Below are 23867 nucleotides of genomic sequence, written 5' to 3' on the forward strand. Positions count from 1 at the left end.
ATGTCGTCATCATCATCAATGCAGGCCCCCGTTGGACCCCAATATTGAACAAAAATCAGTTGAAATAAAATAGTAGCAGCAATCTCCAGATTTCAGCCCCTGCAATGCCCAAGGGAACCACCAGAGGTCCCCAGAAGACAGGTAAAGACTGACCCCTGCTGGGCACAGAAGTGGCCATCCAGAACTTCCCCTGAGAGCTGGTGGCCCCAGAGAGGCCCCAGGAGCCCCCCCCCCCAATAGGGGAAGGGGGCCTTTCTGGCAGGAGAAACGCTTGCAGTGAACCATCAGGAGGAGACAGAGGCCCTTAAGGATGGGGAAGGAAGCAGGAAGATCCAAGGAGGGAGGGGCTGGCGGAGGAGCTGCCCACACTTGACCCCCTGGCAGCCTCAGGGATCTGGAGGACAGCAGGGCGAGGAAGGTCCTGGGGGCACCTGGAGCATCTGCGACCCCCTACTAGCTTTGGGGAGAAAGGGAGCTCCTTTGGCCCAGGGCTGCCCAGTGGAAGCTTCTGGAGCAAGCCCACTCACACCGCCATCCAGGAAGGGGAGCATCCTTGTGCCTTAAGAGGGAAGACCCTGAGGGGACCCTCCCTACATCTCATCCCCTCTCCTTTGGCGCCATCCCTCCAACAGGGCAGGTGGATTCACTGCCCCCAAAGCCCTTTCCAGGCTCCCACTGGGCTTCCCTGCCCCCTCCTGCCTCCCACTGCTGACCCCCCCCTCCCATAGGCATCTCCCGGCTGCCCTCTTCTGCCCCAAGACCCACAGGGCAGGTGCGGGAGAGCGTCCAGGGCTGCCAGCGGAGACCCTTCCTCAGCAGTTGTGGCAGGGCTGCTCGTGGCTCACAAAGGCCGGATTGGTGTAGGTGGGGCCCGGCCCTTCGAGGGGGACAGCCGTGCAGCCCGAGAAGTCCGTCCTGTTGCTGGGGGGCCACGCAGGGTCCTGCCGCAGGGTCCGCTGGAGCTGCTTGTAGCGGCTGCTGGACTGGTAGCCCACGGCCCTCTTCAGCCACTACCAGAGCGCCCGGTTCTCTATCAGCCACTCCTGGGGGGGGAGGGGGAGGTCAGGGAGGGGGCAGAGTCAGGGGGCAAAGTCTCCCCCCCCCACACCACCCCTCTGGATTGGCAGGCCTGGAGGCAGAGCAGGCGGCCAGAAGCCAAGGCTGCCCCTGACGGGTGGCCAGGCCTGTGTGGGACACGAGGGTCTGGGGGGGCCCTCAGGAGAGGAACTGCAGGACGGCTAGTCCTCGACTTATAAGCCCAACATCTCCACTGCTATGCAAACCAGTTGCTAAGTGAGTCACGCCCCTTTTTGCAACTTTTCTTGCTATAGTTCAGAGGGGGATTCAGCTGGTTCTGACCAGTTCTGGCGATCCGGTAGCGGAAATTTTGAGTAGTTTGGAGAATTGGTAAATACCACCCCTGGCTGGCCCCGCCCCCATCTATTCTCTGCCTCCCGAGGAATCCCAGCTGATCGGGAGGGAATGGGGATTTTGCAATATCCTTCCCCTGCCACGCCCACCAAGCCACGCCCACAGGACCCGTAGTAACAAAGGCTGAATCCCACCACTGCTGCAGTTGTTAAGTGAATCACTGCAGTTGTTAAATCAGTAGCAAGGTTGCTAAGTGAATCTGGCTTCCCCGTGGATTTGGCCTGTCTGGAAGTCACAAAAGGGGATCACGTGACTCTGCAACCGTCATAAGTTCATGCCAGTTGCCCAGCTTCTGAATCTGGGTCATGTGACCCTGGGAGGCCACGCTGGGCGAAGTCAGGCCATCCGTCTCCCTGTTTCCGGGGCCCCTGGGACTCTGCCAGTTAGCCTGAGGGGGGAGTTTCCGGCTGGTTTGGGGGGCAGAGCAGGACCCCACTCACCTCCACAGCGAGGGAGGCGATGAAGGCGACCAGCAGCAGCCCCAGCAGCCAGACCCTCCAGAGGGTGGGGGTGCAGACCAGCTGTGGGTGGGAGAGAGGGCAGGGGTCAGAGGGGGGAGAAATGGGGGGGCTGCATCTTGCTCCCACCCACCCACCCGCCCTTCAGGCCTGGCTAAAGATTGACCAGGCTCTGCTCCCTCCCTCCACCCCCCCTGCAATGGGGCAGCCCAGCCTTCTCGGGGGGGGGGGGGTCCGTCTCTACCAACCTGGAGCCCCTCCCCCCCCCAATGGGCTGGACAACTCCCAAGACTTTTTCCCATTGCGGATGAAAGCTGAGCCACAGTTGCTGTGAGCCTCCACATCCACCCTGCAGCTCCGTCTGGAGGGGGCACCAGAGGATCCCCCCCCCCTTCCAGGCCTTCGGCTAAACCTTCTGCCATGCGCTGAAGCCCAGAAGGGGCTCCCCAGACGTCCTGCCCTGGGGTTCAGCACAAGGCCAGCCCCACCTTGGCCAGGCTGAGAAGTGGGTCTCTGAGATGGGCCCCCTCCAGGCTCCTGTGGCCAGGCCTCCCCCGCCCCCCCCCAGCCCCCAGCCCTGCTTACGTCCATCTGGGCATAGAGTCCCTCGATGTTGGCAAAGAGGAAGAAGAGGCAGGCCGCCAGCTGCGCCATCAGGACTGCCACAAAAACATCTGGAGGGGCAAAAAAGTGGCAAAGCCCAGCTAACATCCAGTGGGGTCCTATGGTCCCTCAGCCCCTCCCTCCCTCCCTCCCTCCCTCCCTGGGGCCGCTTACAGTTTCTGTAGAGGGGCTCCCGGAAGGGCCTCCCCTTGGAGAAGACCACGGCCACCGTCAGGCAGTAGAGGGTGCAGAGGAGCCAGACGCTGGTGTTCTCGTAGCTCTGGAAGCCTTGCCGGGGCAGGGGGGCTTGGGGGGCGTGAGTGGCGTTCCCAGGGGAGCAGGCGCTGGAAGGAAGCGGGGAGGGGGGACCCCAATTGTTTATTGTGCCTTTATGTATTAGTTTACGTTAGGAGACAGAATCCTAGGACTGGAAGGGAGCTGGGAGCAGCCCTCTGCTCAAGGCAGGAGACGTTACACCGTCCAAGTCCAATCGATCCCTAGAAAGGCGACTCCTCTGCCCTCCCTCCGCATTCTCAGCCTTTCCCCTTTGCCGTTGAGCTTAATGCATTTATGCTTTTAGGCCTTTGAAGGCTGCCCAGGGCCCCTCCGGGGAGTGAGGCCAGGGGGCAAGGGGGGGATATAAACTGAAATCAGTGGGGAGCAGGGGGTCCCTTGTGCTTCGAAAGAGGTCGCCGTCTTAGCCAGCGCAGCCTGTGCTCCAGCAATCCTGGGCTCCCCTCACTCCATAGGGGCAGGAGGGGGTCTCCACGCTCTGGGGCCGGGGGGGGGGGGCGCCTACCTGTGGATGTCGCTGGCCGAGTACCAGAGCTGCTGCTGCACCAGGAGGAACCCGCTCAGCTGCACCGCCAGGCTGAGGAGCAGGTTCAGCACCACGGAGAGCAGCAGCGGAGGGGCGATCAGCTGCGTGGGGGGGCGATAGGGCGCCAGGCTGGGGTGGGGCCCGTTCAGGCTCACTGCAAGAGAGGGCAAAGGGGGTGGGGGGCTAGATGGGGCAGCCCCACCCAGAGCCCCACCCAGGGCTTTGGGAAGGCGGCTGGCACAGCAGCAGGCAGCAGACGGAGCCTGGGGGAAGCCTGGCGCTTCAGGCCTCCCTCTTGACAGGGAGGGCAGCCGTTCCCACAGGAGGCGAAGCCCTTCTCGTGGCACGGGAGCACCCTGGCAGTCGGAAGGGGGCAGGGCTGGAGGGTCTCCCTTGAAGGAGGCCAGCTTTGCCCAGGGTGGGGGTGGGCCCCCCCTTGAGCCATTTGGGCTCTGTTGCCTGGCAGAGCGGAGGTGGCCCATCCATGCAGTCCCAGCCCTCCTGCCCATCCCCAGCTCTGTGCAGGGTGGGTGGGGGTCTTCCTTGGTCTTCCTGAAAGGCCTTGACAAGCTTCCCAGCCAGGAAGGCCCCCTCCACCCCTGGGGTCCTTGGGGGCAGCTTACTTGTCATCCCGATGAGGGTGGTGATGGCCAAGTCTTGGAAGAGGAACTGGTAATTCCCAAAGGAGTTGAGTTGCTGAAAGCCAGAAGCAGAAGGGCAGCTCTTGAGAGGGGGGGTCTCTCCTCCCCAGCCCCAGACCTTCTGGCAGAGGGAGAGGGAAAGAGGGGGGGGCTTCGGCTTCCCCCCCAGCCGGCTCATTGCAGGAGCTTCCTGGGTCAGACTCTGAGCCTCTCCAGCCACCTTCCCTTGCCAGCCCCTTAAGCCCCCTCCCCTCAGGGCTGTTGGGAGGGGGGCCCACCTCTCAGACACGGAGAGAGAGGCCATTGGAAAGGAAGGGGGGGCCCAGAAGAGCCCTCTGGCCCAGGTCTGGGGGCCGACAGGGCAGCCCTCTCCCAAGGCTGGCCCTGGTCAGGAAGACCCATCCCTGCAGCGCCCCCTCCCCATTCCAGTCCCAGCGGAGGAAAAGGGCCCCCTACCCAGTAGAGCAGGAGGACCCCGATGTAGCTGGCCAGGCTGAAGAGGGCCATGTACTTGAACATGCAGAAGGAGGTGACCAGGGCCGCCCTGCCGTGCCTGGAGGGGGGAGGGGGAGACCATTAGAGAGATGACCCTAAACCCTCCCCCCCCCCCGGAGGAGCAGAGGTGGCCCTTTCTGCCACAGGCTCCTCCTCCCCCCTGCAGAGACCCTCTGTGCTGCTCAGGGATGTTCGAGGGGCGGGAGACACTGGCTGGAGGCTCCTTTCCCACCTTCAGCAAGTGAGGCCTCCAACTTTCACTGCCCCCCACCCCCGAGAGGAAGCCCAGCCTGCGTTGGATAAAGGGGATTTGCCGCCGCCCCCGAATCAGGGAGGGGGTTCACAGGCAGCTGAGCTCCACCAAAGGAGGCCCCCCTCCAGCCATGAGGTTTCCCTCTTTGCAAAACCTGCCCCTCCCCATTGGGTGAGCCCAAAGCCCCCCACACCCCAATGAGCCCTGGGAACATGGGCCCCGCATGGGGAGGGTCCCCCAGCCAGGGGCCCCCTGGCCTCCCCCCTTCCCTACCCACCTGATCAGCTCCGGCACACACTCAATGGTGGGGACCTGGGAGGTGAAGGGGGAAGCCACCGAGGCCGCCTGCTGGGAGAGGGAGATCCCAGCGTGGGCCTCCTTCAAGGCCTGCAAGGGGAGAAGCCGGACTCAGAGCCAGGCCGGGTCATCTGGCGGGCCGCCTGGGCACCCTCCGCGGGAGGATTGAAGGGGCGCTTCCTGGCCTGGCCCTGCTCAGGCGCCTTCCGGCAAATCAAGCAGAAGGCCACAGGCCTGGGACCCATCAGGAGGTGGGGGAGGGAGGGCAGGGGGCCACGGGAGAAGGGGAAGGGGGGAAGGGACCCTCCCCATTAGAGAAAAGCTGGCCTGGACTGGAGAGCTCTTCCAAAGAGGGGTGGGGCATTCCTGCTGGCTCGGCCGAGAGGATTCAGTGCCCGCCTCACCCAGGAGCCTCTCCAGTTCTTGTGAAGATGCCCAGCAGCCCCTTCTGGGCAGCCCCTCAATGCCTGGTGAAGGAGCCTGGCACCCTTGCCTTGGCCCTCACCCTGGGCGTGGCAGTGGCAGGGGAGAGCCAGCCCTCGTTCCCTGATTCTGCCCCTGCCCATCGGCCAGGGAGACTCCTGCCCCCCTGCCCAGCAGCCTTGCAAGACTCACCCCACAGTCGTTGGCCCCGTCTCCACACATGCCCACGTAGTAGCTGGAAGAGAGAAGGCAGCGCCCAGCCCCCTCCGTGAGTTCCCGGCAGCCCAGCCCAGCCCTACCCAACTGCCTTTCGGGGGTCCCGGGGCCCCTCACTCACTCAAGCTGCTGGAACTGTTGCACCAGGTGGGCCTTCTGGGCCGGAGACATCCGGGCAAAGACCGTCCCGTTCAGCAGCAGCTGCAGGAGGGAGACAGCCGAGGCTTGGGGGGGGGGGGCGGGAGACCCCCGGGGGGAGGAGGGGGCTGGAGTGGCTTCTCCTCTGCACTCACCTGTGGCAGGAGGTGCCCGAAGTGCTGGCTGAGGACCTCGTAGGAGCCCCCACTCAGGCAGAAGTGCCAGCCAAGGTCCCCGGCGGGTGGAGGGTCTCCCCCAGGTGCCAGAAGGCCCCCCTGAAAGGAGAAAGGGGGTGTGGGGGGAGGGGGCAAAGCACAGGAGGGCCCATGGGAGGATTTCTCCTTGCAAGCCCCGGATCTCAGCTGCAGCTGTTCAGGCCTCTGGAGGGAGGGGGAGGAGCCCCCCAGACAGGAGGTTTTCCTTATGGACATGGATCCACACATCCTTCCTTCCTGACAGGTGGGAATCTGAGGGCGTCTCTTTCCCTGTGTTCCCCTCCCTCCCCCGCTCCAGCACTGCCGTCTAGCAGACCCTGAAGTCCGTCAGCCGTTCCTATTTGCTCTGGGTCCTGGTTTTGATGCCCAGAGGGCACATCCCGAGGGGGCCTGGAGGCCTCTGAGGGGGTTGCCCAGCCCCCCATGCCCCTCTGCCTCCCCTCCGCCAGGCCGCTCACCTCTGCGCCACTGCCGGGCTCCTGCAGCTCTTCCCAGCTGACAGAGGCCGAGGGCTGCCCTGGCCAGGCCCTCGCTTCCACCAGAACCACCCGGCTGCCCTGGGGGATCATGCCCGCGTTCCTGGCCACGGTGATCGCCGTCTGAAGGTTGTCGCCTGGGGAGTCGAGAGGGGTTGCATCGCAACTGAGCCTGGAGCCCAGGGAGTCCCCTGCCGGAGCCCACAGCCCACTCTGAGCCTCGACTTTAGCTGGCGAAGCAGGGCAGGAGGGCGAGGGGGGGCCCTTGGGGGTCAGAGGGCGGCCTGTCTCCACCCCCCCCCTTTCCTTGCAGAGAAGGGGAGGCCTCTGGCGGTCCCCTGAGTGACTTTTTCCTACCCCAAACCTTCCCTTGGCCATTGCAACATCCCCCATGCAACTTCCTTGGCTGCCGGGCAGTCGTGGAGGAAGGGGAGCATGGGATATGTGGTGATAAAGGACAAAAGCCGCAAGGGAGCCCTGGCAGAACCATCCCTGCTTGAGGGGTCCGTTTTTCCGGCTGGTTGGAAGACCCGACGTGACCCACCCCAGCCGCCCTGACTCACAGGCGGAGCTCCTGCCGAGGAAGGCGGGTGCTGGGTGGGCGGTCTCCCTGTGGCACAGCCGGGGGCTTCTCCTGCTCCCAGCTGCCTGGCCAAAGAGGCCCGACTCACCAGTGACCATCACGCTCCGGAGGCCGGCCTGGCTGAGCTCCTGCAGGACCGGCCTGGACTGGCTCTTCAGGCGGTTCTCCATGACCAGCAGCCCCAGGAAGGTCAGGCCGGACTCCAGCTCCTCCCTGGCCACAAGAGAGAGGGTCCTTCTGCCCAGGGGAGCTCGGGAGCCCCCTCCCCCCCACCGGCCTCCTGGCTGGGAGCAGCCCTGTCTCCCCCAGGGCCACCAGAGTCCAGAGGAGGCTGCTCGACCGCAGGGGGCTGCGGAGGGACACCCCCCCTCTCCTCTGGGCTGCTTGCTTCCCTCCCCCGGCCGAAGAAGGGGAAGCTGCACGCCAGCCCTGGTTGGGAAGCCAGGCAGGGCTGCCTCGCAGTCCAGCAGGGCGACCTCTCTCCAGCCACCCCTGGGCCTCCCTGGCAGGCGGCCCCCTCCCTCCCTCCTGCCCGTCTGCTGGGGCCCCCAGACCCTCACCTGGTCATGGAGGCAGCCGGCCTTCCTTCCTGCAAGCGTTTGTGTGCCAAGGCAATGACTCGGAAGCCCTGGGAAGTGCAGCCCTGGAGTTCCCGGGCAAAGCTGGGGGGCACTGGGGGAGGGGGGAGAGTTAGGCCCTGGGAAGAACAACTGGCCTTGCGAGGAAGACCCCGTGTCCAAGCCAAGGCAAGGAGCAGGCCCTAAACCCTCCCCCCTCCCCCTTTGGACCTTCACAGGGGGTCCCACCAAGGAAGCCCCCCAACCCATCTCCTCCAGAGCTCAGAGCCCCCTCTCCTGCCCACTGCCAGGCTGCAGCAGAGCCTCAGCATAACCAGCCAGCAGAGTTGGAAGGGACCTTGGAGGTCCTCTAGTCCAGCCCCCTGCTCAAGCAGGAGACTCCGAGCCACTCAGGAGAAATGGCCGCCCAGCCTCTTCTTGAAAGCCTCCAGGGATGGAGCTTCCGCAACCTCTGGCGGGAAGCCCTTCAGGAGATTCCTCCTTAGTTCCTGGTCGCTTCTCCCCTTGATTCGTTTCCCTCCGTCGCTCCTTGTCCTGCCCTCGGGGGCTTTGGAGAACGATATGACCACCCTCTTCTTTGGGGCAGCCCCTCCGCCCCTATTGGAAGGCTGCCACTATGCCTCCCCTCTGCAGGGCCCAGGCCAGCCAGGCACAGTGGGCAGGAGGTGGTGCAGGGCAATGCCAACTGAGGGCTCACCTGTCTCCGGCTGGCAGAAACTGGCCACCATCTCCGGGGCGCCCTTCATGAAGACCTGGCCGTCCCCAGGGGCCTCCTGGGCCACCACCGTCATCCGCTGCAGGGCTGAAGAAAAGGGGAACTGCCGAAGGACGGCCAGGCCCTTCACGGGCACCTGGGGGGGAAGGCAGGGAGGCTCAGCTGCCCAGGCCCAGGAAGGAGGGAGGGAGGGAGGGGGGCATTTCCCTGCACTGTTGGTGTAATGCAGAAGGGCACTGAGAGATTGACAGGTCAGTGGAACCAATCTGGCACCTCTTCAGCAGGCTGTCTGAACCCGAATAGGATGGCACCAAGTCACGTGACCCAGCCCCAAATCAGCTCATCCCAGCTCCCCAGTGGCGCTTCTCACTCTGCCCCCTGGCAGCCACTGGAGTAACCACTGTCCCTACTCAGGCATGGGAGCCGGACGGAGGCTTTGGCCCCTCTCCCCTTGCTCAAGGGAGACCTCGCGGGGGTGGCAATGGGCCTGGGGACAAAGCCACCCAGCTGGCAGGAGGCCTCTGCTTGTGTCCGGGAGAGGGACCCAAGCGAAGGCCACGACCTCGCTCGCTCCCCCACTTGGACCGCAAGCAAGGCGAGGGTCCTGGGTTGGTCCAGAGCTGCAGTTGGCCTCCCTTGAAGGAGCCAAGAGGGAGCCGGTGCCAGGGTGAGGTTTCCTGGCAGTGGGCAGGATCAGGCCGAAGGATGCCCAGGCTCCGTCCCTGGGCACCGCCAGAGGCCCACTGATCCCTCTCTGGGGTGGGTCGTTTGGAGAGATTCATGAGCAAAGGCAGGACGGGAGGGAAGAGAGTCCCTTCTCTGCCAAGGGCTGGACACGGGAACCAGGCACTGACCTCTGCCGCTTCAGGTCCTGGGCTGACCACCAGGACATCAGCCGGGCCTCCTTCCCAACCGACGGACTCCACAAGTTCCTGCAGGTTCCAACAGGAGGAAAAGTGCCATTGGGCCCCACAACGTCCACCGGAAAAGGGGATGCGATGACGTTGAAAAGGGGGCTAGCAAGGAACGGACTCAAAGGCCAAGGGATGGAAAGACCCCGTGTCTGCCGTGGGCACAGGGCAGGGGTGGGCAACCGTGGCCCCTTCGACTGCCAGAATTCCCCAGCCAGCCGAAGGAGACGCATCCTGACATTGTCAACATGCAGATGAGGCAACGATGGGATTCGTACCATTTAAGTGATGACATCACCACCTATGTGGCCAGGTTGCCCCCCCCCCCCCGGCTCTCGAACTAATGGGGAAGCCAGCGGCATCTTTGGTGGCCTGCCAGGGGAACAGACCAGGAGTGGCACCCCAATGATGTCATCGGGAAGCAGCCCACAGACCGGGCTCCCCCCTCAGTTCTCACAGCCAGACCTCCTGCAGGTTCCGCATCAGGAGACCCCGACAGGACCAGCCCCAGATTTAGGCCAATTCCAAAAGAAGAAGATGGAGCTTCACCCAGTGAGTTGCCTCAAACATCTTGAGGTCCAGTGGGTCCCCCTGAATCTTCCCATCCAGGACCATCAAGGAATGGCAGCAGGCCATGGCCGCATACGCCGGGCCCCAAGGCATTGGGGGGCCAGAAGAGAAGCGATGGACCTCCTGGAAGCTGCGGTTGAGAGAAGAAGCCACCTCAGATGTCAACCACCCTGGAAGGGAGGCTCAATTGCCCGGAGTTTGGAGCTTCTGAGTCCTCCCGGAAATTAGGTTCAACTCTTGCTATTCTTCTGCACGACCCTCCCCCCCTCCTTCTGCTTTGCAAGTATTGCTGGGCCCTCATTGGGATCCCCCTGGAGGGCCAGTGGCCCCCTGGAGCCCCTCCGGGAGGCAGGAAGACCTTGTGGACACCTGAGGGGACACAGCAAAAACCCTCCTGCTTTTAGCAAGGGGAAATTCTGGCTCTGGAGCCTGCCTGAAGATCCCCCTTCTGGAAGACGCAGGTCTTATTATGATGATGGGGTTTCACACAACTGAATTTTGGAGGTGCAAGACAGATGCTCCCGATTCAGGCTTGACATCATGCGCATCTCAGTCCATGTTTTGGGCCGTAACACTGTTTGCCATTGTTTGCCACTGTCTGGGGTGATTTGGGGCTTTCCAGCCCCAGTAGGTGGTAGCCCCGCCACCCATTCAAGTGCTAACCAGGCCCGACCCCGCTTAGCTTCCCTCTCGGATAAGATTACTCAAAGTCGTTGTCCTTCTTTGAGGAGGTCTGGGATTCTCAGAGATTCCTGGGGCAGCAGTTACAGTTGCCGGGTTCCAACATCTGCTAGGCAAGATGACTGCAACTTACGACCATTCTTTCGCCTGACGATAGCCCTGGAAAAGCTGTTTGCTTGGGTCCCCTGGCCTAAACTCCAGCATCCGGCCTGCATTGACGATAGTTGCAGCCCCCCCGCCCCCGGGGTCACCTGACTAGCGCCTGGGACCCTCTCGGGGGGCTCCTGACAAACAGCAAAGTCAGTGGGGGGAAATTGGTTTCACTTAACAACCGCTGCAAAAAAGGGATTTAAAATTGGACGCAACTCCTCCGGAGGTAACCTGGAGACCTGGGACCAGGATTTCCCTCCCTAACTGATGGGATTGTTCCTCTGTCTCACTTAGCCATGGAAATCCTGGCCCCAACGGTGGTCATAAGTCGAGGACTGCCTCCGTGCTCCACTTCTCAAAAGCAGCAGTTAGTGGAAAAGTTTAAAATCCAGAGCCGGGTACCTCTTTCCTTGGGCCAAGACGATGCCCCACAGGTCCAGCCCGTCTTCCGTGAGGGTGCCCGTCTGCAGGTGGGTCCACGGGTACCACAGGGATCAAGGCCAGGGCAGAAGAAGGGAATCGGAATCAGAAGAGGGCCGGAAGGGAGCTCGGAAGGGGGGCAGGGGCAGGAAGCAGGGCAAAGGAGGGGGTGCTTCAAACCCCCCTGGGCTTCCTTGGGGGTTCAGGGTCTCCAGGCCACAGGTCGGACCTCGTGGAGAAGACAAAGGAGGTCCTCAGTTTATGACTGCGAACCCAGGAGGCCCCACTTGGGGGAGGCACCCAGGAGCCATTAGCCCAACGGGGGCAGGAGAAGCATGTGGGGAGGCTTGGAGGGCTTGGGGGGAAACTCAGACTGGCTCCCCCCCTTCCCAACGCTACCCCTGGGGCAGAAAGGGGGGAGAGGGAAGACTTGCAAGCCTTCCTCCTCCCCCCAAAATGGCTCTCCTCTTCCTCTGGACTCAGTTTCCCCCTCTGTCTCCCTGTGAATGGCTGGCAGGTCTCACTGGTTGGGTGTGATGGGAACTGTAGTTCAGCAACCCAGACTGGAAGCCGAAGCTCAAATCCTTCGACCATCAAGGGAGAAGAGGGGATTCCTTGGAGGAGGAGACCCTCATCTTGGGGAAGATGGAAGGCAGAAGCAGATGGCAGAGGAGGAGAGGCATCGATAGGGGCACGGACACAATCAAGAGGAGTTTGGGCAAGCCCCGGGAGCCAGTGGAGGATGGGGGCAGCACATGGTGTGCTGTGGATCATGGGGTCGTGAGGAGTCCGACACAACTTAGCAACTGAACAACCAAAGCTACTTCCAGCAGGAGAAGCCCCCATCGAAACACTCCCGATCAAAACCAGCCCCCTGAGGACTTACTGGGACCCCTTGTGGATGATACATTTACTATCGCATCACTTAGCAAACGCCAAACAGCCCTCAGGAAGACTTAAAACGTAATTCCCTAAAAGTGTCACATTGAAGTGGCTGACAGGTTTTTTTAAAGATATTTAAGAAATTCTTTAACACTTGGCAGAAAACTCTGGTCTTCACTTCAGCTTTCACTCTTCAAGGGGCACAGAGGGACAACTGGTGCATAATCTGGGGTCCTCCTGGATTCTCGGCTCCTGCCCAAGGATAGTGGGCAGCTCTGGCCAGGAGGGGCTTCGTGCAGATTGTTCTTAGGCCCCCCTTTGTGTCCATTCCTGACCTGGCCTGTCTGCTCACCATCAATCACACTTTATTGCAGTGCTCTCTACATGGGGCTGCCCTTGAAGACTGCTCAGAAGCTGGGGCAGAATGTGGCAATCTGTGCAGCCTTGACTCATAGTGTGCCATACTGTCATAGTTTGCCATGCAAGACCATTGTGGTGCTCCTGGAGGGAGGGAGGGAGGGAGGGATTCAAGCTGCTGATTAGCAATAATAGCAATAGCAATAACAGTAGACTTATATACCGCTTCATAGGGCTTTCAGCCCTCTCTAAGCGGTTTACAGAGTCAGCACATCGCCCCCAACAACAATCCAGGTCCTCATTTTACCCACCTCGGAAGGATGGAAGGCTGAGTCAACCTTGAGCCGGTGAGATTTGAACCGCTGAACTGCTGATCTAGCAGTCAGCCTGCAGTGCTGCATTTAACCACTGCGCCACCTTGGCTCCTCTGCTACTCTTCATGGCATGGATTCAGGTTACCTGTGGGGCCACCTACCCCACCACCCAGGTCACCTGCCACCTAATGTCTCTAGGTTGCCACTTCGGATTCTGCCTATCAGCGGTTTGTCCTTGTCCTTTCCTAAATGGTTACTCTGCTCCCCTCCAGCATACGAAATCAGGAGTCCAGGTGGTTCCAATGAACACAGGTTTATGACGCCCTAAAGCTCTCTACAAGAATCTGGGCTGCTTATAGTCAACGCAAGTAGGTCAAGGGAATTCCAGGTGGGCTGGACTTTGATCTCTTGAGAGCACAAAGGGACTCGAGGCTGACAATGCGCTTGACCCCTCCCCTCGGGCACAGCCTGGTCATCCCCTCCTCAGACGGGGCCACTGGGTGACAGAGGGACTCCCCACCCAGTTCTCCATCCCTCCTACCACTAGGCCAAGGACGTGAAGAGCTTTGGCTCACAAGCCTTCGGCAACTGTTGGCCTCAACTGCCTTGGTCTCCCAGGACGGCCAGACTGAAGCCCGTGGCTCCCTCCGGAGTGAGAAGGCTCACCTTGTCAAAGCAGAGGAGGTTCAGCTGGCCACACACGTTGATCCTCTGGGGGCTGATGCAGAAAACCCCCTTTTTCTTCAGCCTCCTCTGGGCGTAGATGATGCCGGTGGTCAGGGCAGCCGGCAGGGCTGGAGGCACAGCGATGGTGATGACATCCAGGGCTTTCTTCACCACCTCGCCTGCCTCTTGCTGATGGACATGTGGAAGGAAGGAAGGAGGGCGGCGGTCAGCAAGAGCAGCCAGGGAAGCCGTGCCAAGATGCCAACCAAGGCAGGTGTCCCATTTGAAGCATCCAAGGGTCACAGGGGGTTGGCTGAGGGAGCTGAAAACCCTGGATGGACCCAACGAAGGTCATCCTTCACCTGCTAGAATCAGGATGGAGGGGTGTATTAATTATTTATTTATGGGGGGCCTTTGGGCCGATTCCTGGCAATCGCCTGGACTAACCAGCCCTGTAATTTCCTTGGCAAATCTGAAAGTGGAAGACAACTCTGGGTAGCTAATAACAATAATAAAAATCAGTCATGAAAATAATGGGGAAAAAAATGAATCAGGCCCCTTACACCCATTTATCTTTACAGCCCCTCGGGCATCAATTTCACTGGGGGGGGGGGGGCGTTTTGGATGGCTTTCCGGAAGACTGAGAGGGCCTGGCAGATCTCCAGGGGGAAAGTGCTCCAGAGGGCAGGGGCTGCTATGGAAAGGGCACCATTTGGAAAGGGTCCAATCCAGTGCATAGATCTTAGCCTTAATCTACATCCTTCCTATCCAGGGGTGTCCAACCGTGGCCACGGGGAGACTGCTGGGCTTCTATTCCCGGAGTTGAAGTCCATAAGCCTTAAAGTTGCTGAGGTTGGAGTCCCCTGATCTAGACTGGAGCTATGAGGCAACTGCAGCCCTTTGGGGTTCTGAATTGAACCATGGATTTGCACGTAGAGTGACTGAGAAAGGAAGGAGCCTCCATATTTGTGGGTCATCGTCCCCCAGAAGCCCTTGGGCCACTTCTGCCCTTCTCCCATGGCTCACCCCATTGATTACAAAGACACAGATTGCGTAGACCATCCCGATGGCCGCCACCATCACCAGACACAGGAGAAACTGCATGGCGTCCCTGTAGAGGCGGAAGTTCATCGGCTTGGGATACAGGATGGATCTCACCAGGTCTCCCTTGGCGGTGTTGAAACCTGAGATGGTGAGGAGAGGAGCAGGGATCCTTAGGGGCCTCCTAAGGCTGGGAGGGGAGGGGAGGCAGGTTGGGCTCACAGGTTGATTGCTGGCTACCTGCAGAGGCCAGAGTGGAGGCCAGGTGGAGGAAGAGGAAGGCAGTGCACCAGAGACCAGAGGAAGGGCAGGGACTTCCCACCCTACCTGGATCAGGATGAGCATGACTGGGGAGGCGTTTTCTGGAGGTGGCGGACACGACTCATAGCTACCCCATGAGGGTGACTCCTCCTGAGCCAGCTGAGGGTAACTCTGGGCATCTGTGAAACCCAGTTCAGAAGACTCCCGGAAGAGGTCTGGACATCCACTGACTGCACCCCCCCTCTCCCCCTGCAGCCCCATCCTGACCAAAAGGATATGCCAGAATCAGGCAGTTTAATGAAGGGGCCGAAGAGGGGGGCCCTTCCAGAAGAGTCCTGGTTTTGGGGAGAGGGGAGAGGCTGCCCTCCACCTTCCACTCTCCAGCTGACACCGTTCACACAATACGAGATGCCTGTTCACCCACCGGTCCGCAGCACAACGGCCCTTGCTGGTCCTCCATCCCCTCCCTTGGTCTGGATGATGTCTGTCCCGCAGAAGAGAAGGTGCCTCTTGCTGTCCTCGGAGGAGCTGAGATGCCACGGTTGACTGCTCTTGCAGTCCTGGGGCAGGCTGGTCTTGGTGATGGGAAGACTTTCCCCTGGCCGAGGCATGAAAGGGAGTGTCACAACCCCTGGTATGCCCAAATGTGACAAGCCGATAGACAAAGATAGGAAGCAGTAAGCTTCCTCCCATATTTGGGCATACCAGGGGTTGTGACACTAAATACATACCTATTTCCCTGGCTCAGCTGATAAAGGAGGAGAACCTTGTGGCTTAGTGGTTAACACATCTGCCTAAGATGTACAGCACAGGTTCTAATCCCAGTACGAGTATGGCTAGCTGATGAGAGCTAAATAGCTTGAAATAGATCTATACTAGTCTCCCTTTATTTATTTATATATATTTATATTCATGGCAATAAAATAACCTTGTGAGAAGTGGGTAAACCCCACTTTAAAACTGCAGAGGCTAAAGATGACTTTACGATGAGCCAGCTGTTGGCTGGGGCTGAGATGGGGCCTTCTCACCATCCCACGGACATGACACTTTAAAGGAAGGACTGGGGCGTGTTCTCACTGCAATTACAAGACAAGGATAATGGAATGAGAGAGTCGGAAGGGACCTTGGAGGTCCTCTAGTCCAGCCCTCTGCTCGAGCAGGAGACCCTAAAGCATTTCAGACAGGCGGCTCTCCAGTCTCCTCTTGAAAGCCTCCATTGATGGAGCTCCCACAGGTTCTGGAGGCAACTTCTGCTCCACTGGATAATTATGCAGAGGCTTTCAGCAATCAATCACTTTAACTGAGCCTTCATTTGTGGACCTGACAATTCCACACAATATCACACCCACAGCACCACAAGCCCTTTTCTATGTGCATGAAATACAAGACCATTCGAAATGTTCCCAGCAGCGTTTGGGCTTCCCTGGGCTTCATCCCCAGAGGGCCTGGGAGGTTTCTGCGCCTCCTGTCCCCACCCCCCCACCCCCTCCCCGGGACTCTAACCAAGCAGGCTGCATGCAGCTGCCCTGAAGGGGGTGGGGGTGTCACGCCCTCTCCTGAGCCAAAAATCTCCCCACCCCCAAACTGGGGAGCTGCTCCCCCCCTTTGTGCTGAGGCCTTGGGCCAAGCTCACCGGTCAGCATGCCTTCGTTGACGATGCACTGGCCGCTGAGCAGGAGGGCATCGCAGGGCATCAGTCTCCTGCCCTCGTCCAGGATCAGGGTATCTCCGGGCACCAGATGGCGGGACTCCACCTCCTGGGTGCCTGTCAGGAAAGAGAGCCTTTGAAGGGGGGCACTCTGGGTCTTTCTGTAGAAGGCAGCCGTTGTGTTGCACCCCTTGGGTCTCTCGGGGGCCAGATGCCCCCCAAGGAAGGCCCTGCTCCACCTGCTCTCCCCAAGCCTCCTGTGGGCCCCTTTTGCTGGGCAGCTCAGCTCCTGCCTTTGGGGTGCTGCCTCTCCCAGGCAGCCCCCCCCCCCCCGCCCACAGCTCTGCAGCTGCCCAGGGGCCTAGCAAGTTGCCCCATATTATATGTTAAATGCTATGGATAGATGACAGATGTGGTGTATAATATATAAGAATACATCGTGAATATAGTGAGCCTCTAGTTCAGTGTTTCTCAACCTTGGCAACTTGAAGATGTCCGGACTTCAACTCCCAGAAGTCCGGACATCTTCAAGTTGCCAAGGTGAGAAACACTGCTCTAGTTCCTTTTTGTGAACCCACCGGGACTCTCCCATTGCTGGAATTTGTGTGTCTCTGATCCTGGATGTGTGCATGAGTGAATTATTGCTGAGGATGCCAAGTGGAACATTAGTGGGTGGGCAAGGAATGCTGTGGGTGGCAAGGAATGTGGCATCCCTGACGTGCCTGGGGCAAGATGTGCCCATACACGTGAATTCAGAGTAACCAAGCTGGGTATAAAGGGGAGACTGGGAGGAACCCAGATTCCCCAGACGATGCTTGTTGGGACAGGGGGTGTCCTGAGTCTGCTTCCCAGCCCACTGCAATGCAGCCTGATCGCCTGAGAGTGTGCAAAGTGAGCATTGTGTGAATGTGTAGCTGTCAACCGTCCCACTGACCTAGGCAGAAAAGGAAACTCCTGGGACATAACTTTACCAAGAGTGTAACTTTACTATGGATCTGTAGAGGCACAGAAGAAGCAAAGACAATTCTAAAGGTTCCCATGAGAAGCAGCGTAGGTAAATCCCCCTTTTCCCCATTAGCCCCACCACCCCTGGCCATTGCCCACCAATCCAATGCATTCTTTGTGTTTTGAGAAACAGCCTGAGAATCTGAGTCAGCCTTGACTGTAGCCGAGCTGGGCAATGATACTTAGAGCAATTTAAGTAGCCTTGTTGGTTATATTTTCTTAATAGCCTAATTGGGCAGAGCAATAGCACGTATATACTGCTTTACAGTGCTTTACACTGCTCTCTAAGCTGTTTGTAGAGTCAACATATTGCCCCCAACAATTTGGGTCCTCATTTTACTGACCTTGGAAGAATGGAAGGCTTGGTCAACCTTGAGTCTGATGAGATTCGAACTGCCAAATTGCAGACAGCCGGCAGTCAGCAGAAGTGGCCTGCAGTACTGCACTCCAACCACTGCGCTACCAAGGCTCTACCACAGCTCACTGCGGTAAGCTAACTTTGAAATTAGTCAGGTAATACCGATATACTGAATATGTATAAATATAAAGGAACTGATTAAGCTTAATTGCACATTAGCCTTTTGTCTGAATAACCCAAGAATAAAAGAACTCTTGGAAAACTCTATTTGGGACAGTTTGAACTCAGGGCTCTCTCTCCTCCCTGGCTGAGATACGAACAAAATGGGTGACGGAGACCCCTTGGGCTGCCTTACCTGTCTGTTTCCTGAACACCTTGACCAGGACACTATTATGGGATTCCACCAGCTGGTGCAGCTTCACAGATTGCTGTGTTGGGAGGAAAGGGAGAATCAGATCAGGAAAGAGACAGGGACAGGGGGACATGCCAACCAGTGGGCAGATGGACAACGTCTCTGCCAGGCGGATAGAAAGGTGCCAGCAGCTAACATGTAATGGTCTATTGGCAGTGACGGGGAGGCAGGGGAGGCAGAGACTCACCACTGTCATCATGAAAAGAGAAGAAAAATGTAAAAGGAAAAAGGCAGAGGTAGTTGCTGCCAGAGTCACCGTGGATGACTCTGCTTAGTGCTTAACTGTTTAAAAAAGCCTCTAAAAAAGCGCCCTCTACAGGAGGAGGCAGGAGAACCACGTGCCTCATTTAGTCTGACTCTTTATGAGCACTCGAGCAGAGTTAAGCAAGGGTTAAAAGCTGAAAAATTCCTGATGTAGGTGAGGCACGTGGTTCTCTTGCCTCCTCCTATAGAGGGTGCTTTTTTTTAGAGGCCTTTTTAAACAGTTAAGCAGAGTCATCCATTGGGGGCTCTGGCAGCAGCTACCCCAGCCTGACCTCAGCAGCTCTTGCCTTTTTCCTTTTACATTTTTACGTTTTCATCATGGCAGGCAAGAGCAGAGTTGAAATCCTCTGTGAAACAGCTGGAAAAGGTATGTGGGTCAGAGGGAGGGGGAGGAATTCAAAATTAATGTAATTTGTAAGTAATTGTAAGTAATTTGTGTGTGAGTGTGTGAGTGTGTGTGTGTGCGTGTGTTTGTTTCTTCACTCAAACAAACTCTCTCTCAATTTGAGAGAGAGTTTGTTTGAGAAGAGAGGGAAGGGGGGAGAGGCAGGGAGGGCAGCCCGCCAGCTTTCTTTCTCTGTGTCCGGGGCAGCCCGCCAGCAGAGGCAGGACTTTTGCCCACCTCTGCTGGCGCCTCTGGGCAAAAGAAAGCAAGCGCCAGCTCGCCAGCTCGCTTTCTTTTGCCCGCCTCTATGTCCGCTGTCAGAGCTCAGGCGGGCGAAAGAAAGAAAGCGCTTTAGACAGTGGGATGTTGGGGGGAGAAGCTGCCTCACCAGCCATAAACCTCACCGCACGTCACTGTCTATTGGAATATCCTGGAGAGATCGGAGGGGGAAGAGGTGCAGCCAGGGTGATGACCAGATAAGAGACACCCCAGCCCACAGAAGGAATGGGGTATGGGAAGCATCTCCAAAGAGTTTCCTAGTTCCTGGAAAATAAAGGCAAGAAAGGAGAAGGAAGGGGTAGGAGAAGGAGGGAGGGAGGGAGGGAGGGAGGGAGGGAGGAGGAGGAGGAGGAGGAGGAGGAGGAGGAGGAGGAATGATGACGACCTTGAATTGGCATTCAACCTTCAGGTTTGGTGAAGTTCACACTTTCTTCTAGTCTTCTTCCAGGGTCCCTTGTGCTGCTTCAACTTTTAGAATTTATTGGGAAATCCAGGATCTACCCACAGTTTGTCCTTTGGACCAATTATGTTGAACCTAGGTCTCCTCCTGTTCCTAGTAGGCCACCAGGTAACGCCCCACAAATGTTGGGAGACTCCTGGAGCAGCTGGCAAAATTCATCCGGATCCAGGAAGTCCCCGAGGGGCAGCCCAAGGCTCCAAGCCAGCAGATCCTCCATGGATTTGAGCTCTTGTAGGGCTGAGGGGGGATCCTCCTGGGGGGCAGCATGAGGAGAGGGCTTTCCAGGAAGGTGAGGCAGAACCTCTTGGGCAGCAACTGAGGAATGAACCGACCAGCTCCTCCTCAAGGCCTCAGGCTGGTGGTGAACAGGGAAGGAAAGGCAGGAGCTCACCTTTCTGAGGTCATACACCGTGAGTGAAATGGAAAGGAGGGACATGAGGATTATGGCCACCGAATACTCCGTGTAGTTCTCTGCAAACCACAGGCAGACACTGAAGGCTTGGAAGATGTAAAATGGGTGCAGCGCCTGGGGGAGAAAGGAAGGCACCCGGGGATTAGCTTAGGTCACCACGATACCCCCCCAAAAAAGAGGAGGAGACCCTAGAAAAACCGCAGAGAAGAGCAACTAAGATGATTGAGGGACTGGAGGCTAAAACAGGCGAAGAACGGTTGCAGGAATTGGACAGGTCTAGTCTAGTGGAAGGGAGGACCAGGGGAGACATGTGAGCAACCAATATTTGAGGGTCTGCCACAAAGAAGAGGGGGGGTCTATTCTCCAAAGGACTTGAAGGCAGGAGAAGAAGACGCAACGGGTGGAAACTAATCAAGGAGAGAAGCAACCTAGAACTAGGGAGAGAGAGAGAGAGAGAGAGAGAGAGAGAGAGAGAGAGAGAGAGAGATATGCAGGTGCCCCCCTCTCCCCCCCCCCGGAAGGGAACGTTCTCTGGCTCAGCTGAATTGGTAGGAGCCCCCTGCCCCTCGTTGCCCCCCCCAGGTTCTCCCAGTTCCTCTCTGCCACACGAGGCCCTGGGCAATGGGCAGGAAGGGGGCTGGGAGCCCTTGGGGCAGAGATCCCCTGAGCCACTCGCAGAGAGGTGCATGAGCCAGAGGGCTTAAACCTCATGGGCCCCACAGAAGCCTGGAGGTCAGCCTATTCTCCAGAATACCCAGAAGGCAGGAGAAGACGCGACGGACGGAAAGGAATCAAGGAGAGGAGCAACCTGGAATGGAGGAGAAACTTCCTGACAGTGAGGACAATTAACCAGCGGAACAGCTTGACACCAGAAGTTGTGGGTGCTCCATCACTGGAGGTTTTTAAGAAGAGACTGGACAGCCATTTGTCTGAAACGTTAAAGGGTCTGAAATGGTAAACGGTGCAGCCCTGCAGGCTACTTCAGCTGACTGCGAGCTGCATTTCAGCGGTTCGAATCTCACTGGCTCAAGGTTGACTTCTGCCTTCTGTCCTTTCGAGGTGGGTGAAATGGGGACCCAGATTGTTGGGGGCAAGAGGCTGGCTCTGGAAGCAGCATATAAGTCTAAGGACTGTCGCTGGTGCTAATGTACCTCCTTGACCAGCAGCTTCCAGATCGGTGCGACTTCGATGTCGATGGTGTTGGGGCCACAGATTTCTCTCCTGTGGAGATGGAAGGGAGGGAGATGACCCCTCACCAACAGGGATATGTACGTGGGAGAAGCTCCCTGGGCTGCTTCTGCAAAACAGCAGAGGCCCACGGAGCTGAGCAAGGGGCTCCCCACTGGCAGGAGAGAAGGGGACACCCCACCCCACCCCGTGTCTTGCCTGGGCCTGGGAGGGGAAGCTCCCAGCCAGTAAGAAGCCCACCGTGAGGGAATTCCCATAAGGAGCAATGGCAGACCCCCACCCCTTGTGGGGAAGGTGGACTCGTGTGCAAAGAGACGCCCGTGAGCCCCAGGTGAGCCCTGAGCATCCACGGGGCTTCCTGCCTGAGCAGGTGTGCTGGCCCTGCCGAGCGAGGGGATTACCTGAGCTCCTGCTGGGAGCTGCTCAGCCCTGCCCCGAACCTGGCGTGGACCTCCAGGGAGCTGCAATGGTCCTCCAGGGCTCTGAAAGAGAAGAGGGCCCAGCCGGGGTTGGAGGGCGGACTCCTTCGGCCGAGCCTCCTTCCCCAGCGGCCGAATCCGGACTCACCCGACTTTTCGAAACTCTCGCGCAGAGAAGTCCCAGGCGTAGCGGATCTTCTGCACCTGGAGGGACCGCACCTGCGGAGACAAGCAAGGGCAGCAGCCCCAGTGAGGGCACGGGGGGGGGGGCAGCTGCGCCCAGGCCTGAAAGCGGGGGGGGAGGGGGGGCGACACACCACAGCCAGCTTCAGGCTTAAGGAAAAGGCGAGGCGGCTGGGGCAGAGAGGGAGGGAGGGGCAGCCCTGGACAGTTTGAGGGAGGGGAGGAAAAACTATTACAGCTACTCCTCACTTAATGACCACTCGAAGTTAAAGCAGAACTTGTGGGCACCTGAACTTCAGAAATGAAGTTTTGATGCCCACGGATCATGCAATTGCCTTTGGGCAGCCCCTCTGCATTTGTGGCCGATGGCCACATCCGGTGGTCGCATGGGTGAGAATTTTGAAGGGGAGTTTTGGTCAGTTTCCAGCATTTATTTTTAGTTTCTGGCAAAAAACAAAAGCTCCCACTGGAGAAAAAGAGGCTCGTTTAACCCAAAGGAGCTTTTGGCAACTGGGCTTCCTGCTTTCTTTGTGACCCGAGAAGCCAGGCAGGGGCTTTCCAGCCGGCAGTGGGGCCTGTGGACGATGGGGGCTGCTGGGGGCTTGGAGGGAGGGGCTGCCTGGTGGATTCCTGCTCTGGGCAGGAGAGATGTCCTGGTTTCGCCTCCCAGCAGCTCACGGGGGGAGCCTGGCAGTGCCCCCCTCGCTCGGCTGAGCCTGGTAAGAGGATTAAAGGCTTGGCTCTGGCCGGCTCCAGCCGTTCTCTGCTGGGCAGGTGAAGGGCAGGAGCACCAGCAGTTCTCCAAGCCTGGCAGGGTGGCTGAGTGGTGAGAGCAGTCCTCCATCTTTCTACCTTCCGTCCCATCCTCCAGCCCTCCAGGGAGGCTTCTGGAGCCGCAGCAGAGGATGGGGATCCCTGTGTACCTTGAACCCGGGTCTCTCGATGACCCTGTTGAGGAGCGGCTCCTCCTCGTCCGTGGGGAGAGAGCCGGGCTTCAGGTGGGCAGGCAGAGGAATCCAGGTCACGTTTTTCCGGGTGCAAATCTGAAATTCATCCTGAGGAAAGAGAGCAGAAACTGTGGGGGAGCCCCAGGCAGGCTGGAGGGGAGGCCGCTCCCCTGCAGCCCCCACGCCAGGCCCTCTCCTGAGGCCGTGTGGGGTGGTCCCACGTGGGTCACAGAGCAGCAGCCCTCCATCCTCCTGCCCGCCTGAGCATCTCCTTCGCAGGAGCCCCTTCGGGGCTGGCATGGATGCCCATCTAGATCAGGGCCTCCCAAACGTGGCGATTTTGAGGCTTCTTCTGGGAGTGGAATAAGGAGGGTGGGCGGCTGGGGGATTCTGGGAGTTGAAGTCCACCCGTCTTAAAACGGAGACGGTTGGGGAAACTCTGTTCTAGGATTCCAAGTCAAGATTGCGCTGAAACTTTCCCTGCCCAAAATCTAAAGCCAAGATACGAAGGATGCTGGCCCTCCGTCCTTCGGTTCTTGGAAGGCCTTTTGCTTCTTTCTAGCTTTCTATCCAACTGGTCCCGTTTTTGCTGGAAACCCTCCGTGGCGCCTGCCCAGGCCAGCCCACCAGGGATAAGGGAAGGCACGGCTGGCACATAGGGTGAGGAGAGGAGACTGAATCAAGAACAAAGGAGGTTCCAGATTAGAAGCGAGATCCGCCCAGCCTTCAAAACCCCAATCATTTTTCAGGAATGCAAAACTGCAATTCCTTCCTCTATTTTTCTTTCCTTCCTCACCCTCTTTGGCAGTTAAGCATGATGGGCACTGATGGCCTTGCCCACTTTGGGTAATGAAACGTCTGCAGGGAAACAGCCAAGCTCAGAGAGCACCAAGGACCCCTCGTTGTGCCCCACCCCTCACCCCCAAGCTACAAATGTTCTCCTTTGGAGAGCAAGCTCCCATGAGGAGGGAGGGAGGGAGGGAGGGAGGGACCTACCGTGGTCCGGAGCAGCACCACGTCGGCCTCTTCCAGGCTGCAGGGCTGGCAGTTGGCCCAGACGCCCCACTGGGGTTTCCAGTGGAAGAGAAGCAGGAGGCCCCCGCAGGAGAGGACGTAGCCGGCCAGGCACAGGGCCCTCCGGAGGCCCCGGCTCTTGTAGCCAAAGATCTCCTGGGGAGAAAGGCTTTGCGTGAAGGGAGCCCTTCCCACCCACTCACCGTCCAGGCCCCGACCTCCCCAAGAAGGGAAAAGGCATCTCGGGGCCACTCCCAAGGCAGCCCCCCTGCAGGAGGAGAGGCGGCAGAACCCAGAG

At 58.9% G+C, this 23867-nt stretch overlaps 1 protein-coding gene across 1 annotated transcript; it reads right to left on the reverse strand.

The window, feature by feature from the left end:
• Positions 1–812: 812 nt before the first annotated feature.
• Positions 813–23719, reverse strand: LOC116513757 (probable cation-transporting ATPase 13A4). Its single transcript, XM_032224939.1, is given in 29 exon segments — positions 813–1043; positions 1872–1952; positions 2475–2563; positions 2667–2836; positions 3292–3466; positions 3936–4008; positions 4410–4506; positions 4979–5088; positions 5614–5656; positions 5759–5838; positions 5931–6050; positions 6449–6603; positions 7138–7283; positions 7610–7721; positions 8325–8478; positions 9197–9274; positions 9803–9953; positions 11057–11118; positions 13294–13482; positions 14320–14477; positions 15020–15193; positions 16229–16360; positions 17962–18034; positions 19798–19932; positions 20970–21039; positions 21408–21488; positions 21574–21644; positions 22532–22663; positions 23552–23719. Coding segments are annotated over 24 exon segments (2898 nt in total). The 5' UTR covers positions 19843–19932; positions 20970–21039; positions 21408–21488; positions 21574–21644; positions 22532–22663; positions 23552–23719.
• Between the last annotated feature and the right edge of the window lie 148 nt (positions 23720–23867).

The sequence above is a fragment of the Thamnophis elegans genome, chromosome 10, assembly GCF_009769535.1.
Source record: "Thamnophis elegans isolate rThaEle1 chromosome 10, rThaEle1.pri, whole genome shotgun sequence".
In the NCBI taxonomy this organism is placed as follows: domain Eukaryota; kingdom Metazoa; phylum Chordata; class Lepidosauria; order Squamata; family Colubridae; genus Thamnophis; species Thamnophis elegans.